Source organism: Heptranchias perlo, chromosome 3, assembly GCF_035084215.1.
Source record: "Heptranchias perlo isolate sHepPer1 chromosome 3, sHepPer1.hap1, whole genome shotgun sequence".
Classification (NCBI taxonomy): domain Eukaryota; kingdom Metazoa; phylum Chordata; class Chondrichthyes; order Hexanchiformes; family Hexanchidae; genus Heptranchias; species Heptranchias perlo.
The window spans coordinates 26,732,765-26,751,062 of record NC_090327.1 but is presented as its reverse complement, the minus strand read 5'-3'; the positions used below and the strand labels follow the sequence as shown (position 1 = coordinate 26,751,062).

At 42.4% G+C, this 18,298-nt stretch overlaps 1 protein-coding gene across 1 annotated transcript in view; it reads left to right on the top strand.

Annotated features, from left to right (window-relative positions):
* The first annotated feature begins 770 nt into the window (after window positions 1–770).
* LOC137306049 (collagen alpha-1(IX) chain-like) overlaps window positions 771–18,298 on the top strand; it is a 140,114-nt gene continuing 122,586 nt past the window's right edge. The window contains exons 1-6 of the mRNA XM_067975092.1: window positions 771–799; window positions 4,524–4,609; window positions 5,878–5,961; window positions 6,814–6,943; window positions 13,703–14,099; window positions 18,097–18,177. Coding sequence (XP_067831193.1) covers window positions 771–799; window positions 4,524–4,609; window positions 5,878–5,961; window positions 6,814–6,943; window positions 13,703–14,099; window positions 18,097–18,177 — 807 coding nt within the window. The remainder of the gene's footprint in view (window positions 800–4,523; window positions 4,610–5,877; window positions 5,962–6,813; window positions 6,944–13,702; window positions 14,100–18,096; window positions 18,178–18,298) is intronic.

Genomic DNA, 18,298 nt, shown 5'->3' with positions numbered 1-18,298 from the left:
AAATACCTCAAACCTTTCCCTCAGACCTCTCTTCCTCCTTCTTTCACTGGGCTCCTATTAGGTGGGCTTTTGTGCAGTTGAATGGAAGTGAGATACCATTACTCTAGTGTTATTACCATGTTGAAATTGCTTCCACAGCAAATCAAAGAAGCTCACAGAATGATGGGCCCGTAGAATATTCATTGTTCAAATCGAATCAACTGTAATTGATAGGCATATAAAGTATAGAATTAGGATATCTCATCAATTCAATGTACCTTATATTGTTTATTGACAATTCTTTCAATCTGTCGAGTTTCCACTTGCATGTCCCAGCGCAAACCAATTATTCAAATACTGGTGTCCTCAGCCCCAGATCAAAAGCAAATTAATTATATGCATTAAACAGAAACTGGGTTGTACGTTGGATGAAGAATCTGTTTTACGACCATGCAAATGTGCCATAAAAGCTGATCCAAATTAAGACCTTCCCTTGACTACCTTTGAACTCAACGTGGTGGGACAGAGGAGGGAGAGTTTATTGAGAAAAGTTGGAGCCAGTGAGGCCTCCTGATGAAACCGGCAGCCAATAGGATGGCGCATGGTCCCAGTTTTTGCCAGGGGCAGTCAAGCTCAGCCTCAACCAAATCTCGCTCTGAGCCTCCAGTCCCTCCGCATCCTTGCACGGCGCAAATGAGTCACTTCTAAAGCTTTCGCCTTCTCTACTTTTTTACTCTCCCATTATTTCTTCTCCCGTTTCCCATTTGCCTGATTTCCAATTTGAAACGAAAATGGGATTGGATTTGTTCCATGGATCAAGGTAGGACTTCCAATCAATTTTAATAATTTAGCTGTGCTATATATAATTTTTAACCATCACAATTAATATATTTGCAATTTAAAAATAATTGCGGTAAATCGTATTGTTAAAAAACGACATCGTCAATCTCAATGAATATTCGATTGGTTTCACTTTTTAATATGGGTCACGATTATTTTCATAAGGGTCATGGATCTAACGATCTTTTAACCCATAAAAACTTATAGCATTCGATCGACAAACTTTATAGGACAAATTAACAGAGGAAAACAATCCGATTTACATTTAGGTTGCGTTTGAAAGAAAGTTCACTTTTGTAAGAGAAACGACATCCGAATAAATATATATATATATGAAGTTATAACGTGAAATAGCAAAGGATTTGTTATGTGTTAAGTGAGGATGAAAACCATCAATCATGTCGTTTGTATGATTAAACGGTTTAATTTATACCAGAGTTTAAAAGTAAAACAAACCAGAAAGAGCTTTGCAGGGCTAGATTTAAAGAACCTAATTGTAAACTTCTGAAACAGTTCTGTTCGTTGGTGTTTATAGTGTAATGGCTTCTGATGACTTTGTATTACAAAAAACTAACGCAGCCAAAAGTTTAAGAAGTTTAAAGTTTAGTCACATCAAACAGTGGATGTTATATGTTTAGATGAAATTGTACACTTGGTATATCTGTTGAAATAAGCTTTCCAATTGTAGGCTAATTTCAGATCAACTCCAGAGGCATAAACTACGTAAATCCTTAAGTTAGATTGGAAAGGTGGATGAAGGAAAAAGGGATATGGGAAAAGGACAGATTATTGTTATTAGGCGTATTTGTTCACGTAGAGGGTAAGCGCCCATATAGACTGGCTGGACTGAATGGCCTTGTTTCTGTGCAATGTACTTCTATGTCAAACACTCATTCAAACAGGTCTTCAATTAGAGCACGATGAAATCACCTGAACCAAATTAATCTTGGAATTCAGAAAATGAAGATTATTCTGCATAGGTTGGACTTGTGATCATTCGGGTTCATCATCTAGTTAAATGATTCTGCGGAGTTTGCTTTTAAATTTCTCCATCTTTTTCATTTACCTTGTTTCCATGAGAGGGTGGCATTGGTTTTTGATCATGAACAGTCTCATAGTGACTCTCAATGCTGTTTCCTGTCTGGGTGGGTGAGTGAAAAGATGCGCCATGCACCACTGCTAGGGCTGCTGGCAGCTCACTCCCATTTCTTTAAGTGTTGGAAGGAAGCAGGCATTTGCCACCTTGTGCACGTAACTTGTTCATAAAGTGATATTGACAGTGGTCATGGGGAAGACAGTAGGACACCACGTAGGTACATAGGAATGGCTAGACAAAAAAAAAGACCAAGGTCCATCTAGTCAGGCAGCTTCTGTGGAGAAAGAAAGAGGGTTAACTGAAACATTAACCCTGTTTCTTTGTCCACAGATGCTGCCTGACTTGCTGAGTATTTCCAGCATTTTCTGTTTTTATTTCAGATTTCCAGCATCTGCAGTATTTTGCTTTTGAGTTGGCCAAGGTCCATCTAGTTCGCCTTCTATCATTCTGGTAGTTGCATGATACAATGATAATGGAGTTGTTAACTAATCACAGCAATCAATCTCTATAAATCAGCCTACAACAGACCCAGAAATGACATGAGAAAAAAACCCGTTACGCAGAGCTTTAGGAACTATAGGGGCAAAGTCACCTTTTTCCTTCCAAGTATGCTACACTTACCACATGTCATGTCGCAAATTACTCATTTACCACATATGGCCAACCTAGCTGGTAGAAGACTTGGAAAGGGGAAAAATTATAATCATATTTTGGGACACATACGTTTCTGTGCATTAAATAGAAGCTAGTTACATAGAGGATAATGTATTGTGGACAGTGAATTACATAGATGATACTAGGTTTCTAACAGTGATGCAAATGCAACAAGGGTATCCAGCTTTAGTTTTCATCGGGTGAATAGGTTTATACAATCGGGGCTCAGGCGCTACATAGAAAGATTAAATCCATGCTCCTATTAATTTGTATATATCTCAAATTGCTGATACTAATAGACCTTAGTGTTATGATTTAGGATTTATCAGGGACAGAGTGACTGAGCACGTGGACAACTATCAGCTGATCAAAGAGAGTAAGCATGGATTTGTGAAGGGTAGGTCATGTCCGACTAATCAAGTTGAATTTTCTGGGGAGATTGCTAACATAGTGGATAGGGGAGTGTCCATGGATGTTGTCTATATGGACCTCCAGAGGCATTTGATAAAGTGAGGAAGTGATACTTCAGTTGTACAGAGTATTGGTCAGGCCCCTTCTGGAGTACTCCATTCAGATTAGGACACTGAATCTCAGCAAAGGTATAATGGTCTTGGAGGGGGTACAGTGCAGATTCACCAGGTTGATACCAAGGCTTAAAAGGTTAAATTATGAGGACAGATTGCATAAATTTGGTTTGTATTCCCTTGAGTTTAGGAGGTTGAGAGATAATCTAATAGACGTGTTTAAAATGATAAACAGATTTGATAGGGTTGATACAGAGATTATTTCTTCTGGTGGGAGGATCCAGAACTAGAGGGCATTATCTTAAAATTAGAGCGGAGCCATTTAGGACAAAGGTAATGTAAATCTTGAACTCTTACCTCCCCCACCCCCACAAAAGGATGTGGATCATTACAAATTTTCAAGACTGAGATTGATAGATTTTTATTGGGTTAAAGGTATCAGCGGAGCAAAAGCGGGTAAATGGGGTTGAGGTACAGATCAGCCATAATCTTATTGAATGGTGGAACGGGCTCCAATGGCTGAATGGCCTACTCCTGTCCCCATATGGCAAAAGCACTAAACAACAGCCCTTTCTAAACCTCCAGGCCCACACAAACTAAAACAGGACAAAACTGCAAATAAGTAATACAAGAGTGAATAGAACTGAGCAGCCTGTGCTTTCACGGTCAGGTTGCCAGGGTTTGAGGGCTATTGGTTGAAAACTTCATATATAGCCAGCTGGCAGAGAATTGTGCAAATTATAAATTGCTGGGAGTCAGTTACATGCAGGACAATAGATGGCAGCAGTGAGTTACAAAACTGTCATTAAGTTGAGGAGGTCTGATAACCTCATAAAATGTCAGAGCATAGCCATTATTGAATGAAGCCATTCTTGTAACTCACTGTTTGGCACTACTTCCGTTCCACTCTGTGACTACATATTCTTGCTCCAAGACAGAACACCTGCAAGGAGGTGGTAGTATATGAAAAATAGGCGTCTCTTTATATACTATAGATTATATTTTAGACAATACGTGTACCATTTGCTGGCCATTTTGATCATTTGAACATTATTTTAAAAATTAATAGCATTACTGGGACATTACCTTCATGAAAAATTGTTGGACAAACCTATATTTCTTTGGTTACAAGGATGACATAAATCAGACTGAAATGAATTGTGCACTGTTTTGTGGCTGATACCATCATGATGAAAATAACAAATGGCTCCTCTTGCTCTTTTCCTACCCCCTTTAAGAGAGCTGTCTGCTAAACACTTACCCTTGGAGATAACCCCTTTAATAAAAACTATTATTATTTAATTACATATGATGTTTATATTTTATTAATGACGTGCTTTCCTATATTTGGGTACGGTATCTTATGATATCATTGCGTATAGTTACTAAACATTGACATTTGTTTAATTTTTAATTTTGCTTTGAACCAGGAAAAAACAGGAGGGATTCTTGCTGAAGCTGTGTATTTTCACTTTTGCAACCTTACAGGCAGTATTTTGGTCTCCAGTATTGTGTAGTAAGTAAAATTTAATAAGAATGTATTAGATTTCTGTGATGCTGAAAAGAATATAATGAACATATACGAAAAAGATGGGCAAGAAAAGACCAGCTGGTCCATCAAGCTTGTCCCACACTCACAATGCCTGGAGCATCATGACGAGAGACTTCCTAACCCCCACCCCCCGACCAGCAACTATACAATTACCTGGGAGAGGCAAAAAAACCAGAAAAAAATCCCCAGGGCTAATAAGGAAAAAAAATCTGGAAAATTCCTCTCAGCCCCCTCAGGCAAAGGCCATGTTTACCAGGTATAAGTGAATAGTCTTCAGTTCACGTTAACTGTGTACTTTTGCAGTTGGTATCTGGCTGTGCCTTCTGGTGAAGTTAATGGAAGAATGCAGTAAATGCTCCAAAATGTAATTGCACACATAGTGTGACATGTAAGCATCCAGTCTCCAAAAATTTCATAGTTTAGAGGTTATTATTGCCATGGGTTTGTGGATCGTGCTCCTGGAAAGGATACAAGGAAAAGCTTGTCTGTTAGGCAGTCCTTGTCTCGCCTCAAGCCTCTGACTTAGTTCTGGGCTACCTGCTCCACCCTGCATCCTCACCATGTAGAAATCCGTAACTTATTGCACCTACACCTACTTTCCCAGGATGTCTAGTCTGTGGAACTCCTTAATTCCCTTCTGCTTACAATCTACAGACTGTTAACCAATTCTCCTGATTAGTGCATCTGCAAAACCACCTAGTTTAAAAATGCAGCTGGTTAGCGATTATCCCATTTAGATTCTTCATCCAATTTCCCTTAAGTTTTCCTTGAAAATATAGTTCAGTCTCCACAACAAACATTTCTCTTGTCCACTGGTTACAAAAAAAGGTACACAATGCCCTAATCTCCCAGCCTCTTTTTAAAAGCTATTTAATTCTAATAAAGAAAGAAAGAGCTTGCATTTATATGGCGTCTTTGTAGGCCAGAAGAACTCCCCTTCACTTCTTTGAATAGTGCCATAAGATCTTTAACGTCCACCTAAGAGGGCAGACGGGGCCTCGGGTTAACGTCTCATCCGAAAGACGACACCTCCGACAGTGCAGCACTCCTTCAGTACTGCACTGAAGTGTCAGCCTAGATTAGGTGCTCAAGTCCCTGTAATGGGACTTGAACCCACAACCTTCTGACTCTTTAACTCTACAATTACACTGAATGTGAATACCATATATCTCTATCTAATTGGTAAGTTTTATATACTATCCACTAGTCTAATTATATTTTCTTTTATCCAGCATTAGAACACAGACTCAACTACAATGGTCTGGATGACAGCACAGTGTGCCCTAATATTAGGATTGGACAAGATGACTTACCAGGCAAGTTTTCAGACTTTAAAGGGAACTTTGCCCAGAAATGTGCCTGGTAGCTCTTGTGGCAGGTTGCATAACTCTAGTCTAAGGATGAACATTTGTATCAATCCAGGCTGTAGATTCTGACACCGATTCAGAGCACAAGGAATTTGAAGGCCTTAATCTCTCTGGGACCCTGGTAAATTTAATTTCTTTTTAATATAAAAATGAACTGTTCTTCAGCTGCTGCACAGGGCGCCGGCCTCACTCCACTGCTGCAGTTGCTAGAGCTGCAGCAGCCACTTTTCTTTCTCTTCCTCGGCGCCCTCCCCCCGCCCCCCCCCCCGCCCCACCGCCACCCAGTTGGGCTCTCCAACGTAGGTGGACATGCTGCCACAAATATCACAATGAGGCTAACTCCTGGAAATCCCCTGGAACGAATGTTGCCACCATAGTTACTGGGAAAATGGCTGCCATTGAGGAAAATCCTGGCCACTGTGCTATTTTGAGCAATAATCAATAATCAATAACACAGGGTGGCTTGATTATGAGTCTCCTAATTTGTAAGTTTTTAATCTTCATGGTTTAGGTTTTCTGTGTGAATCACAAGCATCTAAAAAGTCTGCAAATAGTAGGACATGGCAGTGAATGCTGATTGCTGACCACTGTAACCATCATCTCGAATTGTACGGTTGCCAAGGCTTTCATTTATAATACATGACATCTATTAATATAATGGATACTCCTTTGTTGTGATACCAAACATTAGTTATATATGTTCTAAAACCCATTTAGTAAAATTGGTAGAGTGACATTGGAGATGCCTGAATTAATGACTGAAAACCCATCTGATATTCTTTTGCTTCCCCATACTCTCAGGATTTGATCTCATTACCCAATTCCAATTGGATTCCATTCCACTGCGGGGAGTGAGAAGAGTGGAAGGTTCGACACCACTTCAAATTGCCTTCAGACTTGACAGAGAGGCAAACTTCGAAATTCCAACAAGGTAGGAAAGAATGGTCAAAATCTGTGTGAGTTCGCACATGTTGAATTTTCTTTGGTTTGTTCCAATTTATGTAGCTCTCCTGAACAGCAATCTTGGTCATGGCAAATTAATTTTAAAGGGAATCTAATAGGAAGCAATCCCCAAAATTGCTTTATGGTCACTTCCAGGGCCTTCAAGGATTGATGAAGAGGCATGCCATATGGACGAGGGCGATTCCTTAGAGGAGCTCCATGCCTCTGAGGGTGCACCGTCACATCGTACCCAGTCATGCATCAGTGCAGATACTGGCACTTCGGTAGGTCCTGTTAGATAGATAGTTGGGTTGTCACCTGGTGATTCAGCACTTACAAGTGAGCACGAGCAGACACTGGTGGCAGGGACAGCTGTGGTGAGTCCGTGTCGGGGGGCACACTCCTCTCCAAGCTCTGCTCAGCTGGATGCAGATGCTGAACCCCGGGGGCCATCATTGAGAAGGAGAATGATAGAGGTACAGCTGCACCTTTGCGAGGTACTGGAAGACGTGCCACGCTCACTCTCCACAATAGCGGAGAGGATGGAGGTGTCCGATTCCAGCATTAGTGGAATGGTGGCGGAAGTGTCTGCGATGGAGAGTATGGCAGCCTCCCTTGAGCTTCAAGCATGGCTCACAAATGAGTCCATTCAGGCCATGACAACGGCTGTTCGGACTCTCGATGCCAACATGTCTGCCGCCTTAAACAGGCAGACAGATACTTCAGCAGTGGCCTTACAATGCATCACAGATGTCCTCCAAACTGTTGTCCAGCAGAGTGCTAGGAGTGATGTAGCCGTGGGCCTGGAGAGGGATGGTGGAAAAAGGGGACATGGAAGAGGGGACTCCACTTAAAGCCGCTCCCATGTTTCAACCATTGCCCACCCCCCCCCCCCTCAACTAGTACATGTAATGCTGCCTCCTCTCCCGATGGCCGAGTCTGCCCCTGCACAGGTGCAGGTGGGGCAGTCTTTGGGGGTGCCCTCACTTGCACCAAATCCCAGAGGGCATAGGCCGAGAGCATCTCAGCAGTCAGGGCAGGGACCTGAGCAATGTGCCACTACCTCTGCTGAAGCCACAGGGGAAGCATTACATAGAAGCGGTAGGAAGAGGAAGGCTAAGGTTTTGTAATCACCAAGGATATGCACAAGGATGTCTGATGAGATGCAATGTTTTTCATTTATATTTGTTTTTTCTTACATGCACATTGAATATTATAATTATCAACACCACTGCCAGGTTTTGTTCATTCTTGAGTCCCTTTGGTGAAAGTGCCCTTTCATGTACTTCATCATGAACACCAACACTTGATGCCACCCATTGGGCATGTTTACAATGGGTGTACGTGTGTTTGAAGGACTGCTTTGTGCAAGCAGAGGGGGGTAGCTGGTGTTGGTGGTGGTGGTTGTTCCAGGCGGCCTGAGTAGTTCACTATCTTCAGTTTGCAGATCTCCTTATCAGAATCTATTAGATATGAGTGGCTCCCTGGCATCACAAACAGCCATCTGTGTCGCTGCTCTGCCGATGGGTTGCCCATCATCGTCCCCCTCCTCCTCCTCATCCTCCTCCTCCTCCTTGTCCTCCTCTTCCTCCTCCTCGTCTTCTTCAATGTTGCCGGCAGGTGCAGATGCTTCTTGAGCATATGGGACCTCCTCCACCAGTAACCCTCTCTGTTGAGCCATGTTGTGCAGGACGCAACACACGACTATTATTCTACACACCCCTGTGAAGGTATCCCCCAGAACGATCCAGGCACCTGAAGCGTATCTTGAGCATTCCTATGGCTTGTTCAGTGACAGACCTGGTCGTGATGTGACTGTCGTTGTACTGCTGCTGTGCCTCGTTGGTGGGGTTTCTTAGAGGTGTCATGAGCCACGTCTGCAGGGGGTATCCCTTGTCTCCAAGGAGCCAGCTCTTAAGTCTGTCTTGTGTGTGGATGAGGGCCAGGATGTTGGACTCGCCCAAAATGAAGGAATCATGGCAGCAGCCAAGGAATTTGGCACACACCTGCAGAAACCTCTTCCGGTGGTCGCAAACCAGCTGCACATTGATGGAGTGATATCCCTTTCAGTTGATGAACAGTCCTGGCTCATGTGCAGGCCCTCGGATTGCTGCATGTGTGCAATCAATTGCATCCTGCATCTGTGGGAAACCAGCCAGAGAGTGGAAGCCCACTGCCCTCTCAGTTTGGCTGATGTTGTCGCAGGAGAAGTTGACGTAGTTGGATGCCCTAGCAAACAAGCCAGCCATGACCTATCATGTATACTTATATGCAGATGACTGAGAGATCCTTTTGATGTCACTGGTGGCGTCCTGGAAGCATCCGGAGGTGAAGAAATTGAGGGCAGTGGTGACTTTAACTACGACGGACAATGCATGGCCACCAGGCCCAGCCAGGAGCTGCTCTGCATGAAGGAGCATGCAGATGTCTGCGACCACCTGGCGACTCGATCTGAGCCTGCATGGACAGTGCTCCTCAGTGAGGTCCAGGAAGCCTTTCATGTGGATAGTGCCTCCTGCGACCTCAACCCCTCCATTGGTCCCCTCTCTGTTCTTCTGCAGGTACTTGTGGTGCACCACCGTCTTGTGAAGCTGCAACTCCCAGAACTGCACGACATGCCTGCCGCGGGTGGTGATATGCCTTCTCCTCAGATGTTCTGTTGAATAGATCCATTGGGCCCCCCATCCTGATGTGGTTGAGGGGATCCAAAATGTAAGCAAATATGTGTGAACACAAGATTTCTGAGTGTGAACTAAGAAATCTCAGTCCAAACACAAAAAACTCCCAGCCAAAGGTTTGTCTGAGAGAACTGATTGCCTTGCTGCAAAAACTCACCTCTTCTTCACATGTGTCAATCACTGGTTTAAAGGTCCAAATGAGGGCCAGCTTCAACTCGCCTCCATTTCCATGGAGTGTTTCAGAGGCCACGGGAGACATGTTCATGATAAGTTAAAATGGTTTGTGTGTGTCAATACACAAAAAGTTAACAGCTTTACGTATTGACCTTCACTTTCCCACAGTCTGTTCATTCATTCCATCACTCACAGACATACAGGGCCTAAATATCCTCAGGCTGGTATCCCGGCAATTAATTTGGGATTGATGAACCCCACTGGAGTATGCGGGATAAGTAGGAGGCCACCTCATTTGAACAGGGCACCCGTGTCAGTATAGGTGCATCTTGGATGTCTGCCTGCCCACAAAATGCTACAAAATGCAGCCTGATTGCCCAGGTTGGGGGGTGGGGGGGCCTTGTCACTGCCCCTCCCATCCAAAACACGTCTCTGGCCCTCAGGGGCTGCATTCAACTTTTAAAAAAATTAAAGTTTGACATTCCCTGTTCCGGAACCCAAGGTGGTTCTCACACCCATTTTGAAAGAGGTCCAAACATCTCATCTTACTGAGTGTACCAGCCTCCATCGAAACTATGATCACCTTCTGAGCTAAGGCTTATTGCATTACTGGCCTTGTAAAGGGTGGGTTGAGGCTTTGCTTTTTTTGTACAAGGCTGAGTGGAAAGTCCAATGTATGTCTGAGTTCCAGTGGAGCTTCAGTCTGCCGGAATGGCGAGCATTTTTGAGCAGACATTGTCTTTGATGTCAAGCTGTGTTTTAGCGATTATTTTAAGTTGCCCAAGAGCACCTCATAGCATCTTGTGACACACACTTCTACAGTGACCAGCACTAGCAGTGATGTATGAGCTCTGGGGGGTTCTATAATGAGTTGCAGGAGGATACACTTGGTGAAGCATAGGTGATGAAGAGCAAGTGCATTTGGAGCTACTGGAGGGCTCCAGTAGCTGCTGAGCCCAGAGATTTGGAGCTCATAAGACCTACCTACAAATTCAGCTTAGTAGCTCAGCATCAGCAGTTCATTTATGTCAAGAAGCCTGTACAGTGTTGGGGCATCTATGGGGGAGTCTGCAATCTGGACCACTGCAGTGCTGTATGACAGCCTGACTGATCTGCAAGCCATGGCAGATCATGACTACTCCAGAGCTATCTACGTTGGAGCTTGCTTGACCGAGGTCCTAAGCTCAGACATAGAAGCAGTGAATGAGAAATATAGTAAGGGGACATCCATTAATTAACATAAAACTCAGGGCCTTAATAAGCCCATCGATTAATGGAGCACTGAACAATGCACAATGAATATTGGGCTTTTAGAAAGTCTCAGTGCCTAGTAACGTGGGGAAATGATACTCAATGCGCAGCAGTGCTACAGGCACCAAAGTTCACATTATTGGCTCCATGAGATTTTCAGTTTAGTACAATTAACACTTAACATGAAGAAATGCATAGCTAGAAGTTACTGTTGGTGATAATAGTGGAGTGCTGGATTTACCTTTTCTACATAATCTCTAATAGGTCGCCTTTCATTCACTTCCTTTCAAGCCTGAAGAGTATGAGTTTATTAAGCTTGTCCTCAACACTGCCCACTGACAATAGAGGTCAGTTTTTCTCTGCACATTTAATGTTTCATTTCAAGGTTGTAAAAAATATCTCTAGGTTGCGCAATAGTTTGGCAGACTATCCTTTTGACTTTAAAATCTGAGTACATAGGAACATGAGTAGGCCACATAGCCCCTCGAGCCTGTTCCGCCATTCGATGAGATCATGGCTGATCTGTGACCAAACTCCATATACCTGCCTTAGCCCCATATCCCTTAATACCTACGGTAAACAAAAATCTATCATTCTCAGATTTAAAATTAACAATTGAGCTAGCATCAACTGCTGTTTGTGGAAGAGAGTTCCAAAGTTCTACCACCCTTTGTGTGTAGAAGTGTTTCCTAACTTCACTCCTGATAATCCTGGCTGATTTTTAGGCTATGTCCTCTAGTCTTAAAATCCCCACCCAGCGGAAATAGTTTCTCTCTATCCACCCTATCAATTTCTCTTAATATCTTGAAAACTTCGATCAAATCACCCCATAACCTTCAAAATTCCAGGGAATACAACCGTAGTTTGTGTAATCGCTCCTCATAATTTAACCATTGGAGTCCAAGTTTCATTCTAGTAAATCAATGCTGCATTCCCTGCAAGGCCAGAACATCCTTCCTAAGGTGCGGTGCCCAGAAGTTAACATGGTACTCCAGGTATGGTCCAACCAGGGCTTTGTATAGCTGTAGCATAGCTTCTACCCCCTTGTATTCTAGTCCTCTAGACATAAATGCCAGCATCCCATTAGCCTTTTTGATTATTTTCTGTACCTGCCCATGACATTTTAATGATCTATGTACATGGACTCCATAGTCTCTTTGTACCTCCACTGTTTCGAGCTTTTCACCATTTAGAAAGTACTCTGATCTATCATTTTTAGGTCCAAAGTGAATGACCTCACACTTGCCTACATTGAAATCCATTTGCCACAGTTTTGCCCATTCACTCAATCTATTAATATTTCTCTGTAATTTTATGCTCCCATCTACACTGTTTACAATGCTGCCTATCTAATTCAAAATTAGTTTCCTTGGGGTGTTTGGTATGCTATCCTCTTCCTCACATCTATCACAGACTGTTGAAATTCAGCTCTATTCTATTGGATTCATTCCGCAGTGTAAGCTGTCCACAGTTCAGCTCCAATATATTGTCTTGCCAAGGGAGATCATGAGGATAGTTGGTGTAGGAAATGGAAGGTCATGTGGTGCAGAGGTCATGAGGTTGCGGTTAAAGCATATTTTTTGAGGCAGGATAGAGGAAACTTTATCTAACCAACATGTAACCTGTGCCAAACCTAACATTTGAACATTAATAGATGTTACATTCTTAAGTATCGAGATGAACTTAAAAATTCAACCAAATTTAAGAATTAAATAAGTCTTAATGTCTTGATACAGATCAAATTCTATTTCATTGAAGAACCAAAAGTAAACAAGACACATTAAGACAAATTGTTAATGCAACCAGCCTCAAATATCAGTTTTACTCTGAAAAGAACAAGGGATGCATCTGGGTCTGAAGATTCTATATTGTTCTATATTCCATAGGAAATCCATTCTGCGTAAAACCAGGCAATAATTATATATTAATTATCGTATAGTGCATAGGTGTTACATTGTTTTGAAAGCCAAGCTTGGCATTATCTAACTACTTCTTGTTTTAACTTGCCTTCTTTCCTGATCTTTTCAATGTTCTTGGTCATTTCCTAGGTTTCTCAGTAAAAACTAGTAACCTCTCCTATATCTCATAGGATTTACATGTCTATCGCATACATTGCACTTGATTCAGTTCTTTTGCTGCTTTGTGAGTAAATACACCTCATGGAGTGGCACTGTGGCATAAAGAAGGCCGTGGGTTAAATCTGTGGTGAGTTTGCTGATCTCAACCAGGACAGGGGTGGAGATGGTTGTGGGGGGGTGGGGTGGAGGCATTATAATTGGTCTCAAAGTTCTGGGCTAGCAAGGGGAAATATGGCTGGGGTTTCTGTTATTGATCATTATCCAGTGATCTCTGGTGGAAGTGCATGAGTGTGGAAGTTTGGTAAGAGCATAACCGCCCTTGGTTGTGATGGCCCTATGGTCAACCAGTCTATTAACATTCACATGAAGAATGGCTGTTCTGATAATATACTGGAATGTATGTCAGCATGAGCTGATGACAGCAGGAGAAAAATAATAATAAACTGGAGAGAAAGACAAATAAAGTAAACAATAATCATACTAATCGAATGAGTCTGGTAATTTATGAAGACTAAATAATTTTGCTCTATGTAATGTAAAGGAATTATTTGATTTTTTTTTTCCCAGAATAATCTACCCACGAGGGCTGCCTGAAGAGTACTCCTTTGTTACCACCTTCAGGATGGTAAAAAACACGGTTAATAAAGTGTGGAACTTGTGGCAGATTGTGGATGAAAACGGCTACGAGCAAGTAGGCCTGAGGCTGAATGGCAACACCCAGTCCTTGGAGTTTTATTTAGTCGGCCTGGAAGGCAGCCTACAATCAGTCATTTTCCAAGAGGTTTCGCAGATCTTTGATGCTGACTGGCATAAGATCTTGGTGGGCGTGGAGAGAGATACTGTCAGCCTATTCGTGGACTGCCATCGAATAGCATCCCAGCCCATTAAGCCAAAGGGCACCGTCAATGTGGATGGTGATACTCTTATAGGACGACTGGATGCAAACCCCAAAGTATCAGTAGTGGTGAGATAATGCTTCTATTTTGTTTGTTTTGATTGAGTCTAAAATCAAACTACTGAGAAATCCTTGCTGGTATAATTTCCTGTTGCCCAATATTGAGTGCACACTTTCTCCATAGAGACATACCTCACTAATCTAAATCTAGAGAATTTAGGTGCAGGTTGGCAGAGCCAAGGATCAGGAACTCTCCCAAGTGTACTCTGGAATTTAATTAGCTAAAACTACATGGTCCACGAGCACAATGCGCTGGAAGCTTCCAGCCCTGTCGATTGCCTCCCTGCCAGCTCCAAACCCCCACCCAGACCTTACCTGATGACATTTACCAGCAAGGCAGATGATCTGAAATTGAATTTTTCCTGTGGAGGCGCGACCAGCAGCTTGCCCCAAATATGTAGATGAGGTTCAAGTACCAATTCTTGCTGATACTTGTTTCGGGTATGCAGCACTGAGGCTGGGCCCAAAAAAGGGCCCAGATGAAAATCTGCCCCTTAGTCTTTTACGGGTTAATATAATAGAAGTGTTTAAAATTATGAAAGTATGGGACAGGATAGATAGAAGCAGGCTGTTTCCAGTAGTTGTAGGATCAAGAACAAGGGGCCAGAGATACAACATTAAATGTAGGAGATTTAAAACAGAGGGCAGGAGAAATCTCTTCACACAGAAAGTTGTGAGGATGTGAAATTTACTTTCAGGGTTAGTGGTTGAGGCAGAAACTAAGTCAACATTCAAGATTAGATTGGATAGTACTTTGGGATGTTTTTTCGATGCTTGAGACACTATATAAATGCAAGTCATTGTTGTATTCATTATGCATAAACCATCTAAACTCCTTGATTAGATTTCAGCCAGTAACTCACTCCCAAGCGTGCATTATTTCATTTCTAAACTATCTTAACCGCTTTGTAACTCACTCCTAGCGATACGTTGTTCTCTGTGTAATCAGATATTCGTTTTATTCATCTTGAAGTGCTGTAGGTGAATTAGGTGAATTGCTTAAACCACTGAGTTCTTCCAGGACTGAGTAGCTTCCCATATTGACATTGCTTGCAAATACTTTTCCCTAACATGGAACTAGGAATTAACCTCATCACTAAGTGTAGTGACATCGCAAGAGAGTTTGTGAGAGTTTCATCTGTTTAATATTTCTGCTAAAATTATAAACTCATTGTAAAAGCAATTATGATGTCACCACATATACTGACCAGAAGAATTCTTACATCATGATTATTACAAGTATAGAAACCTAAAGGGTAACTGTAGAGTGTTTACCTCTGGGATAAACACTAGGAATGGTGCATATCTAACTGCCTACCCTTGAGTTAGACACTAGAGCCTATATTTTCTGCTTGGCAAAATCCTGAGATGAAATATGGTGGGCTGTGGTGTGTACCTGCCTGACCAGACATGGCCTGATCCTGCCACCATTTTTGGCATCGGCTTAATTTAAATAAACACAGCAAGTTCCCAGCTTTACGGGCACCAATCATTGGGAGCTCGCCATTTGAGGAGGTATGAGCTGCTGAGCTGCTGCAGAATTTAAAGGCCTGCAGCAGCATTAGGAGGCGATGACAGCAAAAATGTTTTTTGGAAGCAAAATTGAAATAAAGTTACCTCAGGAATGCCTGGTAGATCTGTGAGCTCTGAATAGGTTTCAGACTCGGCAGGTGAAGAAGGTATACAAGCCCTTCTGCACAAAATCTGATTGGCAAAGAGGGAAGCAGCCCACAAGGAGAGCAACGCGGCAGCTGTGGCAGGAAATGGCCAGGGCAGTCAGTGGCAACTCAACTATCGCATGCAGTGCCGGTTGCAGGGGGGGAATTTTAGATTTATTAATGAAATGTTATGATTTTATTTTATCGCACCACTCTTCTCGAAAGACCACTTAGATCACTTGAGAGGACACAGAAACAAACAGCGGATGTTCTTCCAGAGTTAGCCAGTCATGTGATTTGCCCAGTGAAAACTGACTAGTTGGGTCCGCACTTCTAAATGTTCACTTGGGATATTGCAGTGAATAGCAACAAAGTTATTGATAGACTAGCGACAAATAACTGGTGTTTGGACTTCGTGCTTTAAAGTTTTTGTTTGACAATTGCTTTTTCTGTTCATTTGCTTTATTTGAATTGCTAGATTAATGGATGTAATAATGTTTCTATTTGAACCTTACTTTGAAATTCTTATTTGAAAAATAGGCCTTATGAAATAGATTGTTTGGTCTGTCAAGCTCATATCCAAACACCCACTGAAAAAAATAGTGTGTACCTGCTCCTGCGATATGTTCCAGGAATGATACTCCTGAACTGTTAAGAGTGAGGTTTTATGTGAGGGAGTGGCCTGTGGTGATGTGAGTGCAGGTGTTTTCTGCTATCTGAGGAAATGTCAGGTACCTGGTCAATGCCCCTTGCCATCAGTATGACACGTGGGGAATGCACAATCACAAAAAAGTGATATCATTTTAAGTGGTATCTCCGCTTTTTAAGAAAGGAGAGAAAGGGAAACCAGGGAATTATAGACCAGTTAGCCTAACTTCTGTTGTGGGGAAAATGCTGGAGTCTATAATTAAGGATAGGGTGACTGAACACCTCGAGAATTTTCAGTTAATCAGGGAGAGCCAGCATGGATTTGTGAAAGGTAGGTCGTGCCTGATAAACCTGATTGAATTTTTTGAAGAGGTGACTGAAGTAGTGGACAGGGGAATGTCAGTGGATGTTATTTATATGGACTTCCAGAAGGCATTTGATAAAGTCCCACATAAGAGACTGTTAGCTAAGATAGAAGCCCATGGAATCGAGGGAAAGGTATGGACTTTGTTAGGAAGTTGGCTGAGTGAAAGGCGTCAGAGAGTAGGGATAATGGGTAGGTACTCATATTGGCAGGATGTGATTAGTGGAGTCCCACAGGGATCTGTTTTGGGGCCTCATTTATTCATAATATTTATTAACGACTTAGATGAAGGCATAGAAAGTCTCATATCTAAGTTTGCCGATGACACAAAAATTGGTGGCATTGTAAGCAGTATAGATGAAAACATAACGTTACAAAGGGATATTGATAGATTAAGTGAATGGGCAAAACTGTGGCAAATGGAATTCAATGTAGACAAATGTGAGGTCATCCATTTTGGACCATAAAAGGATAGAATAGGGTATTTTCTAAATGGTAAAAAGTTAAAAACAGTGGATGTCCAAAGGGACTTCGGGGTTCAGGTTGATAGCTCATCGAAGTGTCATAAACAGGTGCAGAAAATAATCAATAAGGCTCATGGAATGCTGGCTTTTTTCTCTAGAGGACTAGAGTACAAGAGAGCCCAAGTTTTGCTGCAGTCATACAAAACCCTGGTTAGACCGCACCTGGAGTACTGTGAGCAGTTCTGGGCACCGCACCTTCGGAAGGACATGTTGGCCTTGGAGGGAGTGCAGCGTAGGTTTACTAGAATGATACCCAGACTTCAAGGGTTAAGTTACGAGAAGAGATTACACAAATTGGGGTTGTATTCTCTGGAGTTTCGAAGGTTAATGGGTGATCTGATCGAAGTTTATAAGATATTAAGGGGAACGGATAGGGTGGATAGAGAGAAACTATTTCCGCTTGTTGGGGATTCTAGGAGTTCTAGGGGCACAGTCTAAAAATTAGAGCCAGACTTTTCAGGAGTGAGATTAGAAAACACTTCTACACACAAAGGGTGGTAGAAGTTTGGAACTCTCTTCCGTAAACGGCAATTGATGCTAGCTCAATTGATAATTTTAAATCTGAGATAGATAGCTTTTTGGCAACCAAAGGTATTAAGGGATATGGGCCAAAGGCAGGTATATGGAGTTAGATCACAGATCAGCCATGATCTTATCAAATGGCGGAGCGGGCTCGAGGGGCTGAATGGCCTGCTCCTGTTCCTATGTTCCTAAATTACAGGTTCTTGACATCTCACGATGGAGCAGCAATGCACATTCGGACTTTGCTACTCTTTTCTCTTTCATTTGTAACAGTTCTTTTTTCCTTCTAGTTTGAGCTACAGTGGATGCTGATTCATTGTGATCCACAAAGAGCACACCGTGAGGCCTGCACAGAGTTATCCATACAACAGGTAAAAAAAACCTCAGTCCCTGTGGCAATCTGTAAATTTGTCCTCTCTGCCTGTCTTACTTTTCTGTGGTTATAGTCTGTCTCTGTTGGTTCTTTCTTTCCCTCCCTCTCTCCTCTTCTCC